This window comes from Anas platyrhynchos, chromosome 2 (genome assembly GCF_047663525.1).
Source record: "Anas platyrhynchos isolate ZD024472 breed Pekin duck chromosome 2, IASCAAS_PekinDuck_T2T, whole genome shotgun sequence".
Classification (NCBI taxonomy): Eukaryota; Metazoa; Chordata; class Aves; order Anseriformes; family Anatidae; genus Anas; species Anas platyrhynchos.
Genome location: NC_092588.1, coordinates 90130765 through 90145832, shown reverse-complemented (window position 1 = coordinate 90145832; position 15068 = coordinate 90130765). Strand labels below are relative to the sequence as shown.

General features: G+C 39.9%; 1 protein-coding gene across 4 annotated transcripts in view; it reads right to left on the bottom strand.

The window, feature by feature from the left end:
* Window positions 1-511: 511 nt before the first annotated feature.
* Window positions 512-15068, bottom strand: part of DSP (desmoplakin) — a 39011-nt gene continuing 24454 nt past the window's right edge. For 2 of the 4 annotated variants that reach the window (XM_005010729.6, XM_072035034.1), the window contains exons 16-24: window positions 14507-14673; window positions 14021-14159; window positions 12504-12697; window positions 11551-11713; window positions 10852-10935; window positions 9963-10070; window positions 9208-9306; window positions 6020-8311; window positions 512-4483 (exon numbers count right to left, since the gene is read on the bottom strand). In XM_005010729.6, coding sequence (XP_005010786.4) covers window positions 1289-4483; window positions 6020-8311; window positions 9208-9306; window positions 9963-10070; window positions 10852-10935; window positions 11551-11713; window positions 12504-12697; window positions 14021-14159; window positions 14507-14673 — 6441 coding nt within the window. In that variant the 3' untranslated portion in view covers window positions 512-1288. The remainder of the gene's footprint in view (window positions 4484-6019; window positions 8312-9207; window positions 9307-9962; window positions 10071-10851; window positions 10936-11550; window positions 11714-12503; window positions 12698-14020; window positions 14160-14506; window positions 14674-15068) is intronic. The other 2 variants (XM_072035036.1, XM_072035035.1) reach the window with 2 other exon arrangements.

Genomic DNA, 15068 nt, shown 5'->3' with positions numbered 1-15068 from the left:
CGTGAACAGTATCTTCTTGTCCTTTTCTCAACCTAGGCTTTTAGGGTGGTATTACAGGAGGTGACCATCCAGGTTTTAAAAGATCCTCCTACCCCACCATACTGCTTGGTTAAGCTCTGTCACTTTATCTTTGTTCTGCTCATTGTCCAAAACTGCATGGTGAACATGGGAAAATCTGACACACAGTCTCTCACAGCTGCAGACAATGGGCCTGATCATGATCATGAGCAGAAGAAATATGATTCTGGTCATCATAAAGCCTATAAACAACTGTGGAGACTGGCTTTCTGCTTTGAGGGCATAGTTTCTATTATCAGTGCTATCTTATATTTTCCTACTGAAATATGGAATCAGAAGTCTATATTCATCAAAAATGATGGATCATGAAAAACAATGTGCCTATACGCTATTTTTATGACAAAGCTAGGATTTACTGCTCTTTTAATGGTTTGTTCTTTAATTCTTACATCTAAGAATATCCATAAGCTAAATTTAATAAGCACACAACAAATACTTTACAACTTCAAAAGTTTATTGCCCAGAATAGCTGACTTGGTGCAGTTAGATTTATATTTTTTGTTGTTACATAGAAATCAAGCAAAACAGTAGAAAACAGAGGTAACAGTAAAACAAAAGCCCAGCCTAGTAATAGCCCTTTATGCTTAAGAAATAGCCCAAGTTATGCTTAAGAAAATGGCTAGCCAAACATACAGAAGTAGAAGCTCTGGAAGACAGAGCCTTTCAAGTTATAGTATAGATTCTACAGCAGTATTAAAGGTATTTTCTGTCCATATTGTTAGTATTTTTTCTTCACAATAGGAAATTGAGAAAGACCTATGTTGAGGAAAAAAAACAAAAAACTTCAAAACTTTAAAACCTCAGTTATCAGCTTATGGGTTGACAGTTGCAGTTAACAGAAGGCGGCAAGTGATAGAGTATTTAAAATATACAGAGACCCATTAAAAATCCAAACACTAGAAGGAAATGGCAACTGAAAGTCCAAATTCACAAATATGACTTCCTGCATTTCCGTAATCTGTACTCCAGAAATCTGCATTCAAGCATTTTACAGCTTTTTCAGAAGAAAGCTGAACACACCCAGGAAAGACTTAAAGTTTGTTTTGGCCATGTATTTATTTCTTTTGTTTCAGCAACATGATTTTGCTTGGGCAAGTAACAATAGGACCACAAACCATATTGCTTTGGGTTCTTCTGTTGTTTTTGCTCTAGAAAAGGGGATGCAGATTAATCTAGATGATATTAAAATGCAGACCCATTGCCTCATTTACTAGCGCCCAATAGACCCACTGCTGAAGGTTGAGTATGAGTAAGAATAAGAAGAGGTTGCCGATGCATCAAAACTTCCCCTCCTAGACCCACTGCGTGAGCCTGAACGTGAGCCAGAGCGAGAGCCAGAGCGAGAGCCAGGTGCTGAGGAGACATTGTAGGGACTGGATATACCTTTAGATGAAACAGAGGCTGCTTCCAAGAGTTTAAGACCAGTGATGTCTTCCACCATTGACCGATTCATTGCATCTTTGTAGGATATTTTCAGCTTGGTCTTGGGGCAGGTCAGAATTTTGGGATAGCTATTGGTGTCTTGCAACTTCTGGGCAGCACGACCATCAATCAATCCATTCCTAATGGCTTCTTCAGTGCTTATTCTTCCACGTACTTCTGGGTCCACAAGACCTCCAGTGAGGTACTGGAATTCAAGGAACCGCTGCCCAGCCTCATAAGGCAACCATTTTTCCTTTACCGCTTCAGCTGCTGACATCCTCTTGCGTCCACCCTTTATGCCTTCAAACCCTAGAAAGGCCTTCTGCGCTGGTTTGAGCCGTGTGGCCATATCCTGATCAACGATACCTTGACTGGTAGCTTCCTGAAGGGAAAGCCTCTGGCCTGTGGTAGGGCATATAATGCCCCCAGTGCAGGCCTGGGCTTCAAGCAACCGTTGTCCAGTGATGCTGTCCACAATGCCCCGCTGTATAGCTTCTGAAATGGAGATTTTCTCCAAGTTTTCAGTGTCAAATATGGCTGCAATGGGACTGCACTCCTCTGTGGTCTCTGAGAATGAACCACTCCTTATCATCGAGGAAGAACTCCTGACACTCAGCACTGTGGGAGACCGAGTCACTGACTCATGCCGAAACACCTCATCAGTGCCATTACGGCAGGAAATCATGTCTGCAAACTGTGTCAGGCTTAAACTGCCAGAACGGTACTGGTCAAAAAACTTCCTCTCCACCAGACCTTTATCAATAGCATCTTGTATATCATACTGGCTACCTGTTTTCCTGTCAACAAGGACTACTCTACTGCTACCATCTGATCCTGTAATAGTTATTTCTTCCCACTCACACTCTTGTTCAGCTAGCTCTGTATAGGTGTCATAATCTATGAGGCCTTTGCTGTACGCCTCCTGCACTGACATTTCCCTGTTTGTTTCTGGATCTACAATGACAACCCGGCGCTTCCTAAGGGTGTTCTTCTGTGAGGTGTGCACCACCTTCTTCTTTTCTCTCAAGGGTAGAAGGCAGAGACCTGTTGCTTCATCCTTTATGCATCTTTCTTTCAGCTGCAAGTAGGTCAAGTTTTCTTCTGTATTGGGATCAAAAAACCCTTTGGTGTCATCGCTTGGATCACTGAGGATCTGGTTGAGCTCCTCATTGAAGTAGCCACGCTTGTAGGCCGTCTCTACTGGCAAGCGGTAGCTTTCTTTGGGGTCAATGATTCCACCAGTAGCAATCTGGGCCTCCAGCAAACGAATGCCATGGCCTCTCTCTATGAGCTCTTTGTTCATTGCTTGAAACAGAGAAATGATGTTTCCAGTTTCTGGGTCTTTGTACCCAGTGACAGCTCTTTCAGCAGAGAGCAGTTTCTCTTTAAATTCAATTCCAACAAGACCTCTTTTGTAAGCTTCTTCAACAGGCAGCCTCACATTGCTGACAGGATCCACTATGAACCCTGTGGCTGCCTGGGCTTCCAGGAGTTCAAGGGCTGTCCCTGGTCTAACCAAGCCTATTTTCATAGCCTGGTAAATGCCAAGTTTCTCTTTAGTAGCCTCATTGTAGATACCTGCAATACAACTAGAGCCCTGAAGGAAATCAATAATTCTCTCACTCACTTCTTCCACTGTAATTGCACCTCTTTCCAAGTCATTCCTTGTTGACTCCTTAATAATTCCAGCCTCAAGCAATGCATCTGCTGAGACAGGCTGCCTGATCCCTTGGAATGACATACTTCTCTTCTGCACCGGGAGGAGGAGCAAGCCAGTATGTGGCTCAATCCTGCATTTTTCTTTCAGCTGCATGTAAGTGACTGCCTTTTTGGTGGTGGGATCAATGAAGTTCTTTGTAGCGCTTTGGCAGTTGTTTAGAATCCTATACAGGTCTTTGTCAATCAACCCACGAGATAAAGCTATATCTTTGGGTAGGAAGACACTGTTGACAGGATCAACAATCCCTCCTACAGCCAGCTGGGCTTCAAGCAGACGAATCCCAGTTTCTCTGTCAATTAAGTTTTTCTTGATGGCTTCAGATACTGGCACAGTTTTGCCTGAGAAAGGATCTTTAAATCCTGTAATAGCCTTTTCTGCAGTGTAAATTTGTTCTCTGTCATCAAAATCAATCAGATCCCTTGCAATAGCACTGTCTACAGTTAATACCTCATTGCGGTGGGGGTCTATCACACCTCCTGTTGCTGCCTGGGCTTCCAAGAGCAGAACTGCATTCTCTGCTGTAAGTAGCTGGTTCCTTTTGGCCTCAACAAAGGAGTACTTCTGTCTGGGCAAAACAGACACTCCTGCAATAGCACCTGCCCCTTTGAGATAGGGTTCAATGTCAGCAGCAACCTCTTCCACTGACCTCTGCCCCTTCAGCAGTTTATCCAATGTGACTTTGTCTATAATTTGACACTCATACAGCTGCATTGCTGTAATCTTCTTCCGCAGCCCACTGAACAGCAACTTGGAGGCATCAATACAGAAGTCTTCCTCAGTCTGCGTAGACCTGTGAGACCCATATGGGCGTTGCTTAAGTTTCTCAATCTCCCTTTGCAGCCTGAGACGCTCAGACTCCAACTCTGACTGATTTTTGACAGCAGTCTCTTCCAGTCTGCACCGGTATCTCTCCTCAATCCGTTTAATCTCCATTTGCAGCCTTTCTATCTCAGTCCTCAGGGTGTTCTTCTCCCTCTCGCTCTTCTCTCTCTCACACTGGATCTTCCTTATGGATTCCTCTGTCCGGGAGTGCTGGCTCTTCCACTGATTGAGGTCATTCAGGATTTGTTGTTTTTCACTTTCCAGGCGTTGCTTCAAACGAGACTCTGATTCCAGGCTAACTTTCAAACGGTTCAGCTCCTCTTCTAATCTCTGCAGCCTTGCTTTGTCTTGCTCCAAAGCACTCATTTTTATCAGCAAGGTTTCTCTTTCTTGCATAATGTGACTATACTGATTTTTGGATTCTTGAATCCTATTGGAAGCCTAGAATTTTAAAGAAATAAACCAAGAGAGGATGGTTAGAGTTATGTTCTCTATTTACAACGCTCTTCAGCCTGTCATTTAACCTGCAGCAATCTGCCACTGGAAAATGTTCTAGTCACAGTAGTGCCTTATCCAAGACCATGGACACACAGATGAACCAGTGAAGGTACATCTGTCCCTTCACTGACAGTGTCTCTAGTACCAGAGACTCCATTCTGTTACCTTTAGTCGACATTTTCTGTTGATTTAGTTAGTTCTTCATGGCTTTTTAGTACTTCTTATAGTGCACCTACATATGCACCAAGCATTCAAGATTCAGTAAGAGATGACCAGTAGGTGTACACTGACATAGTTCTACTAACCTGGGTGAATTTACATCAGCTAAGGACTGGCCATAAGTGGATAAAAAGGAAATATATGACTCACTTTTTCCTTTACTATTAGTTTCACGTTACTCCAAACAATTTTACTTGTGTCCCTTTACATTTTAATTTCCTTTAGTTCTTCATATGTGTATATATATATATACACAAAACACCTACAGGCGTGTATGCACATGCACATTCAAATGCAGTCCATATTAAATGGAATGCAAGTTTACATAATTTGTAACACATGCGTATATATGTACACGTCAGACAATGCTACATATTAATATTTTTAAATCAGTATTAAGATTATAAAAATAAAGAAAATAAAAACTTAGTAAAGGAAATACCTGAGAACTGATATGAGAAAGACTGTATGGAGGGAAAGTACAGAAAAAAGTAAAGAAAAAAAGTATTTTCACAAGTTCTTACTTTTGTATATTTAAACAGTAGCTCTTTGAACAAGGCAGAAGAATGACAGAACAAAAAAAATGTTTTCTTTAACCTATCTATACTGTCATCTCAAGCCTAAGGAACAAGGGCCAATAGTGAAATTTAAAAGTGCCGTTAGGACTGAAGTGCCAACAGAAATTTAGGTTTTAAGTATTTAAGTATTTTAGGTACAGCTGACTACACCACCTTTCATTCTTCCATTTAGTCAACACTTTACACAGCTAAGCAGCACTGTGACAGCTTGTTTGTTGTGGTTTATGATATGCTGTTGTGTTGTGCTTTATGATACAACTCATGTCAGCCTCAAAGGATGGCTTTAACCCATCCAAATGGGACTGGCCAAAACAGCTCTGGGAAGCACACAGCCAAAGCACAGTGGTACTCCATCTATTCTTATTTTCCCTTAGGACGGTTTTGTGGAGACTGGGGTACAGACCTAGGGTTTCCTTCAAGCTGAGGGCAAAGCCCAACTAGGTGACAGAGACAGTTTACAGCTTCCTATCACAGTTCCCAGGGAGTAAAGAGGCTAAGAGAGTGGCCAAATCCTGCTATTTGTCTTTTAAAGTTAACAAGGAGAGGGGCCATAAAAGGGATATTAGTCACAAACACAGTGAACTCAAACAGTAAGGGGTGAAGTAAGTTGGTTCAAACGGACATTGCAATTAATTATATATCGGAGAGATAGTAAAGCTGGGATCAAAATATGTGTGAATACCTCTAGAGCCTGCTTTTGGAATTTTTCAATTTCCTGTCTCAATTTTTCCCTTTCTTTCTGTAAATCATTAATCAACCCCTGAAGTTCCAGGGTTTGCTTGCTGCTGGTCTGAAGCTGATTCTTTAGTTCAGCAATGGTGGTATTTTTCTCATCAACTTCACTTCTGACCATTCTGAGATCATCGTACTCCAATCTAACATTTCGCAGCTCTTCTTCCAGTAACAAGTGTTCCTTGGTTAGGTTCTCAGTGAGAGACTGAAGCCTTTCAATTTCTATTTTGCACTCATTCAAGTTTTTGCTCTTCTCCTCAGAGGTTTTCTGTAAGTGCTCATATCGTAGGTGGGCCTGCTTTAATTGCTCCTGTTCTTGGACCAACTGACGGCGTAAAGTCTCAATATCAGATGTGTATTTTCTTATCTCCTCCATGTATCTCTGCTTCTCTCTCACATGACCATCTAATACTTCTCTTTGGTGTCTAAGGTCATCTTCATTCCTCTTCTTTACAATAGACACTTCCTCTATCTGCTGTGTGAGATTAGTTATTTTAACTGATTGCTCTCTCAGAGATCTCCTCATGCTTTCTATTTCCTCTTCCAGTTTCTTCCTCCTGGCTGTCTCTTCCATTACACTTTTATTCTGTCTGCAAAGTTCCTCTTCCAGCTTATGTTTCTGGATCTGCAAGTCTTTTACAGTGCTTTGGAACTTTGCACTTTCTTGATCCCTGCCTTTTTTCTCTTGCGAAACTCTTTCATAGTCAATTTTCAATCTGGCCAGCTCCTGCTCTTGGATCCTCAGCTTGTTAATTGTCTCAGTAGCGCTCGTGTTTGCTTTCTGCAGGTCAAACTGGACTCTTTTTAACTGACTGTTCTCATCCTCTAGTTCTTTTCTTTGACTTGTTTCTACATCCAACAACTTTCTTAGCCTTTCAATCTCTTTGTTTCTCTCTTTAATGGTCTTAGAAGCATCATCAAGTGACTGTTTGTATCGCATGCTTTCATCAGAGTGCCTTTGAATAACTTGTTTTAGCTCAATCTCCAGCTGCTGTTTCTTCTGAGAAAGCTCTGAGCCAGCTGCCTTCTGTTGCTGAGCATTCTCTTCTATTTTCCGTAGATTATCTGTTGTTTGACTTATTGTATTCTTCAGTCTCCTGATTTCCTCACACAAATTCCTATTTTCTCTCATGGCATTATCAAGCTGTGTTCTATAATTATTAGTGTCCTCTTCCTTTTGCATGGTAACCTGGTGAATTGTGGTCTTTGTGATATTAATCTCAGTTTCATATTTGTTCTTTAAGCTAATTATTTCCTCATCATAACTGTTCCTTACCTTAGCCAACTCATTTTCAAGTTCCCATCGGCTTTTAGCCTCTTCCTGAAGCTGAACCTTTAGCCTTTCCAGCTCCTTAGTTTTATCCTGAATAGTAGAGGCAGCCTCTTCAAGAGCCTGCTTGTACCTTGAGTTGTCTTCACCACGAAGCTGAATGATTTGTTTCAGCTCCAGCTCTAACTGGTGCTTTTGCTGTGACACCTCGGAACTGCAAGCCTTGTGCTGAAGAGCATCTTCCTCTGCCCTCCTCCGCTGATCTGTGGTTTGCAGAATGGCATCATTCAGCCTCACAATCTCATCCTTAAGGTCTCTGTTTTCTCTTGTCAGTCTGTCAACCTGGGCTCTGAGACCTTTTGCATCATCATCTTTCTGTGCAGCTATCTGCTGGATTGTGGTCTTCTTAATATTAATTTCAGTTTCATACTTGTTCTTTAAATTACTCATCTCCTCGCTAAACTGGTTCCTTACCTTAGCCAGCTCATTTTCATATTCCCTCTTCCGTGTGCCTTCGTCCTGAAGAAGAACCCTTAATCTTTCTATCTCGTACTCCTTCTCCTTGATGACCTTCTCAGACTCTAATTTTTGCCAACCAAGGCTGTCTTTCTCATTTTGTCTTGTTTTCTGCAGCTGGTCATAGTCATTCTTCTGCTGCTCATATCTGTCCTCCAGCAACTTCCTTTTCCTTTTCTCATCTTCAGTCTCATAAGTCAACCTGGTTATTCTGTCATTTAGATCCTTTATTTGAGCATAGCATTTGTCCAGGTTTTGCTTAGCAGAATTTCCATCCATTTCAGCCTGCCTTTTCATCTCCTCCAAACTCATCAGCTTTGCTTTGAGCTGAGAAATGTCCATCTGGTACTTCTGTAGATTTTGTTCCAGGAATTTATGTTTGTTGTTTGTTTCTGAATTTGAATCCCTGGCAAGTCTGAGTTCTTCTTCCAAGAGTTCAATTTTGGTGGCTTTCATCTGCAAAACAATAACAGAAAAAGAAGGGGGGGGGAGAGAGGGAAAAAAAAACAAACAAACAACACTGACATGTGACAACTGTTTCAAAGTTATCAGAAGCAATACAATATATAGTCACAAATCTAACAACTTACAAGATATGTCTAAAGATGTTTTTTCTTTGCTTCAGTAATAGCTCAAAGTCTTTTTTTACTTAAAGTCATTAAAGCAGTTTCTGGAAAATTCATTATTTATCCAGATTCAGATCTTATTCAGAAACCAACATAATGAATTTCAGAGGGAAACAATACTTGATGGAGGAGGGAGATGTAATACAGTTGGTAAAATCTGATGTACAAAGAGTTCACCAGCAAAATATTAAATAGCCTCAGTTAGAATCTCCATCTTTTTCAACTAGGGGATGCAAATCACCTGTATATCACATCTTAAACAGTCTTCCCTGTTTCCTCTAAGCTGAATGGAGTTACTCCATTTAAAACATTAGATACCAACACTGTAGATACAGCCTGAAATGAGGTGTGGCCCCTTAACCACAAGGAGTAAGCTTTCAGCACTGAGATAACTGTATTCTTACTGAGGTCAACACTCTGGGAGGAGAAGAACCTCCTGCATGCTTTATCAAGCACCTCCTATTTACCACAAAGGCTTTTGTTCTTCACCTCACGTGTGACCTTGGAGGTAACTCTATGAGATACTGTACTCTTTGAAAAAAGTTGCATGAAACTGCTCACATGCCTCCTTTGTGGCATACCACTGAGCCTCCTGTTGCTTGAGAAAGCCCAGGGTTTAGTTTTGTGAACTGTTTAGCACTGTACTAAAGCATAAAGTCTTCGATCAGTGATAGTGCTAACCTGTGATAAAAATAGAAAGTAAAGGAAATAAAAGAGGCAGATTACCTTCAAGTCCTCCATGCTTTTTAACATTTCACTTAAGAATTTGTAATAGTCTCCTGATCTTGTAAGAAGCTCTATGTAGCGAGCCTGAGCCTCACTAGCCTTGAAAAGAAAAAGGGAATTGTTATCAGCTTGTATTAGAGAGTTAGATATGAGCATACCTATGCCTCAGACCATTTAAAGAATTCCAGTCCACTTGACAGCGCATGCTACTTGACAAAGTAAGAAAGCTAACTAAGTCTCCTCCTCACAACTCCACATGACTTTCTGGGGATCCCAAGTACACATATTCTCCCTTCTGATAAACCCACACCTTTTTCAATATTATTTTCCCCCACGGTGCATACGATATTAAATGCAAGGCTCCATCCCCTGGTTCTTCATGCTCTTCCTGTCTGACAGTCACAAGTAACCTAAGTTAAACTTTAATAGTGGTTAATTCCCAGGTTGAAAGTGACTAAATCACTTGGGGCATGAATCTTACTTTCTCACAACATGTATATAATGGACATTGAGTAGGAAAGAGGTAAATCCCTGAGGGCCATTCTACTGTCTAAATGAGCCCAAGTATGATTTTGCACTGCAGCAACTATTCTGCAGTAATTACTTTTGCATATGTGCTTAGTACACATTACCAATGACAGTGCTAATTATTAGTATATAGCTGGATATGACTCACAATGATGAATAAATCTGCTCATGCTGATGAATGAATAAATGTAAATTCAAAAGACTGGTGGGGGAGGAAGGAAAGATACCTCTTGCAGAATCAGCACTGCAGGAGACTGAACCACACACTTCTTGATAGGTATGTTGAGCAATGTTTCTAATCCAGAACTGTAGGAAGCAACCTGAAGCTCATAATCCTGTAAAACAGCAGGGAAAAGTTAAGAACCATTTAGCAACTGCCAAAGAACTCTCTGGGGATCTGCAAATGCAAATAAAGGGTTGTATGGGGATTCTTTTGTTTAAATAGCTACATTCTCCCTTGTTTATTTCTGGACATGTGCAAACGACCCTCTCATTTGTGACCTCTGTCACAAAGGCTCATCAGTTCAAGGTTCATAGAGGGGAATGACACAACATAAGCATTTTGCAAAAACAGCAAGATACGTGGTCCGTTAATTGAGGGCTATCCTTCTAGAGGTGGAAAAATTCATAGGAGCAACTAGTCTAGGTAGTGTTATCAACCAAAACTTCAGAGACTGTGTCTCTTCCATATCATTTTTGTCACACCATATATAGCAAGATCTTTCTCACAGAAACTAAGGCCATTCCTCCTGCTAATCTGCATTTATCTTGCCTCCTAGACCAGATCCTAATGAGACCTACTTTCTAAAAGTAGAGAACAGATGGGTAGCTTATTTTTAAGATGTGAACTGGAAAGGTTGGTCTGGCTAGAAGGATGTTTCAATTCTCCTGAAGAGAAGCTTTCATTGGTATCTCCCAAATCGTCCTGCCATTTTCAAGTGGCAAGTACACTTGATTACTTTCCTTATGTTTTGTACACAGAAGTGTTTTACCCCAGCGACTTCTGCACACACACAGACCAAAGAACTAACATTTCACCTGCCAGAAGAGCAGAGACAAGGGGATGTGCCTGACCATGAGAAACCACACCCTGTAAAAAAGCTGAAATCCAAGTACCTTAATTGCAGCTGAGCACTGATCTGCATGCTTGAGAAGCTCCTCAACTTTGTCTCGCTTCCCACAGATTTCACTGTGCAAGTTCTGTCAAGAAAAAAAAAAGTGAGCTGTGAAGCACTCCCTCAGATTTGCCAGCATTTCCTCTCCTCTACGCACTGCCTCCACCAAAAGGTATCTGCAGTGTGAGACCACTGCAAACCCAGAGGTTTAGACCTGAAATGATGTGTAGCAATGCCATTTCCACAAAGACAAGCACATTGCATATGAGAAAGCTGTTCTCCAAAAGAATGCCTATCAACTGAACAACCTACTGAGGTGGGGAGGGACAGTTTCTTGACTCTAACTTACACATATTTGCCCCGTTTTTAATTTTATTTGGGGGCTATAATCTGTCCCATAAATTGCAAAATCATACCGTTTCTTGAATTAATTCAAAGCTGCTGTGTATAAGTGTCAGTCATTGTGCAGGAGACAAGCACAGTCTTGTTCATAATCTGTAGCAGTACTGACAGAAAATAACAAGTATAATAATATTTTCTCTTTCCTAACTTCTACACATGTGGTGTTTTTTAGTAGCTTGCACATTGTAATTCAAAACAGGCCACTGTGTTGAGGACTGCACTGATAGTGGTAGTTTCTGAATAGCAAAGTGATTTAAAGTCCAGTTCATTGCAGACAACTCAGTCAGGTGTTGCATACCTTCTGGTCATGTAGATATCTCATGATAGTGTTGGAATCGCACAGCTTCATGGACTCGATAGAATCCTGCCTGCGCTTGGCATCACATATCCATTTGCAAAGAGCCTGATATAGATCTCGGTAAGTTTTCAGCTGTTTGATCTGCCTTTCTAAATCCCATGATCTAGAAAAAAAAAAAAAAAAGGGAAAACTGTCAAAATGGGAAGTGCATTTTCTTTCTTTAAACATTTTTCAGTAGTAAGACACCTTGATAAATATAGTAATAAACTAAGTAAAACAATGGGCAGCTCTAAAAGGAGATTCTGAACAAGAATATTAAGTAGAAGAGTATTGTACTTGTTAATGGTCACCTAATAAGGGTTTTTAGTCCCTTACTTTTGAATATTTTGCACTATATAGTGGTTGGCACTTTCTGTCAATTAAGTATGGGATGAAAAAAATCTTGCAGAGGTAAGAACCAAGGTAACTGACTTCAGTACACTTGTTCCCAATTTTCACCAAAACAAGCAGCAACTACTCAATTTTTATCACTAGGACCAGATTTGGTCTGAATTAAAAAAAAACAAAAAAACATATATATATATATTATATGATATATATATATATATATCAGAATATGCCTTCAGTTCAATAAAGTTATATATTTATTTTTTTCTCTTAGTTCTCAGTTTTTGTGCTTTATTTTTTTTACCCCTCAGGTAAAGGGTATTTAGGAATAAGCCTGATTGCTTACATAGGCTCTACATTTTCTTGCTTTGTCTTACATAATTTCTTATAAAGCATGTTCAACTTATTCACAGTTACTATTTACAATTTACTACAGTCTTACTGCCCCCAAATCATCATTTGTACAACTTCACTTCCAGAAGACATTAGTTCTTTTAGACTTACTGTTAAGATGATCTTAGTAGTGATAGCAATAAGGAAGAAGATACTAGGAAATTTGAGCAAACCTGTTATCTATCTGCTTTTCAGCCCTCTGCCAGCGGTCTATTAGTTGGGTAACTTTGTCAGAAAACTTTCCAATGTCCATATCATACAAGGTATATGACTGGCAAGACTGAGAGTGAATCTGAAGCATTTTCTGCAGTTCATTTTCAAGGGCATTCAACAGCGACTTCTTCATGTTTAGATCAGCTTTCATTTTCTGGAGGAAAAAATAATAACATCATACTTTTTCTTCAGAGGATACTCAAACTTAATTATCAACAGCATGTACAGTGTGTTGGGATCTAAATACTCTGTTTCTAATTCAGCATAGTATGTATGTTGATGCGAACTGGAGTTAACTTATTTAAAGTGAAATATACCCTTTGGTACTTATTCTCAAATAGTTTACAGAACCAAAGCCCTCTCATGCTATACTTCTCCATCATTTCAGTTTCAGATGGCATCATGCCATCATTTCAGTTTCTCAGAGCTATTTGAGCAGTTCCCAAAAAATACCCTGCCTTGCTTGTTCCTAGAAACAAATGACTAGAAAATTTCATTGCAGTGTAAATAGCTGTAGGATCAAGACTCAGAATTGCCATACACAGTTTATAAAATACTTTTTTATTTTTTTTAATATTAGCTGAAGATCTGCACTGATTGTTTATGTTGTTTCTTTTTTTTCCTTTCCTGATTTTCATTTTCATAAATATCTTACACAGAGATGTTGCTCTACACACACATAGTGGTATGTGTTCACAAACTTGCATACTGTTGGGTAACACCAAACAATGCAGGCAGTGCTCTCCATTGCATCCCCCAGACATGGGGATGACTACCTCCTTTGATAATATGCTCAAGCATTTATTTTTGTGTTAAAAACAACTCCCAGCAACTGAATTTGCAGCTTTCAGGTAATATGGTAGAAGAATAACCTGGTTGTGCTCCATTTGTGCTACCTACACATCTTTTCCCTACCTCACCGAAGAAGAGAAAAGGAAGGAGGAGCAATTATTCCAACTAAAGTCACTCAGTGCAAAAAAGGACCATCTCAATGCCAGATAAAGATTGCTTCTGCAAACCATCTTTGTGAACAGCAAAGTAATTACTCCTTGCCTTATCTAGGATGAGAAGTTCTCACTGTAAGATTTGAAATGGACTCTACAGCAAAAACAGGACACAGTAACACGCTCATTTACTTGTCACTTGTTAGAACAAGCTTTTCTGCAATAAAGGAAAAATTGCCTTCAAATCTAGCTTCATAAGTGACATGAATAAACAAAGATAATCTTGTTCAGAAATGGTTTATGGAGACCTTCCATGCTCCTGGCTTTGCTATGGGGCCAGAAACACCCAGGGGATGAAAGTAGTAAACTGTATGTTCCCTCCAATAATTTGCAAAAACATCATACATCTATGTCAGAATATGTTAGGAGGTGGAAGGTTTGATCCTTCCATTTCAGGAGGTTTCCATCCAGCTCAACTAGTGATGACAGCTACAAATTCTGCCTTGCTATGTCCTTGGGTCTTCACTTCTCACCTTTAGACAAGCTCGATAAGCCTCCACTTTATCAAGATCCAAAGGAACAGTCTCCTCTTCAGACAGTCTGACTTCAAAAACTCTGATCACATCCTCTGTTTGTAGAATAAGCTGGAGCAGACACCTCAGTACGTTCAAGCTACAATAAATAATAAAACACAAGACAAATCCATTATGGACTGAAGCAGGAAAGGTGCTAACTAATTAACTGGAAGTCATTAAAGAGAAAAGACAACACAGAAGAAAATTCAGCAATACCCATGATTCTCTCTCTCTCTCTCTCTCTCTCTTTAAAAAAAAAAAAAAAAAAAAAAAAAAGTCATCCAGAAAAGAGAAGAAATTCACTTAAGTATCTGTTTCTACCTATGTGGAGAGCATTTGTAGGAAAGAAGGTGTAATTTTATACCACTGATAACAAAACGCAGATTTATAGACTAAAAATTATGGAAAGTGAATGATTTATTGATATAACCTCAATTTTCTTACCTGTCTAAGTAGCCAGCAGAAACACCATTAATATTCTCCAGTTTTTGAAATAAGGCATTTATCTCTGATTGCAAGTACACATACTTTTCACAGCCCCTGAAGTTAGGCAGCAAGTCCTTATGCTTATTGAGGGTTTCAGCCATTATTTGAGAGTCATTCTGCACACCCTAAGGAAAGAGAATACCTGATTAACACGTTTTTGGTGTCTGAATGATCATTCTACAACACATAAGCTATTGGTCTCCTTATCCACATAGTCTGGTCTTAACTAACCAGCTGGATTGAAGAATGAAGCAGTGCCTCAGATAATTAACATTCTGCAGTTTCTATTTTGTACTGTCCACAACAGGTAATGCCTCTTTTTAAGCACCTCTTCCACTGTAGAACTCAGCTCTGTAGAAAGCAGGTCACAGAATGCCTTATTGCCAGCTACTCTCAGTGAACATGCTGAAGTCCTTCTTGCAACCTCACTGCCCCCAGAAGAATTTCTCAGACCGAATCTGTTCCCTTTTCTTACTAATCTTCTCTTTCCAGTCTCCTTCAATAACTCTTAAGATTTGGA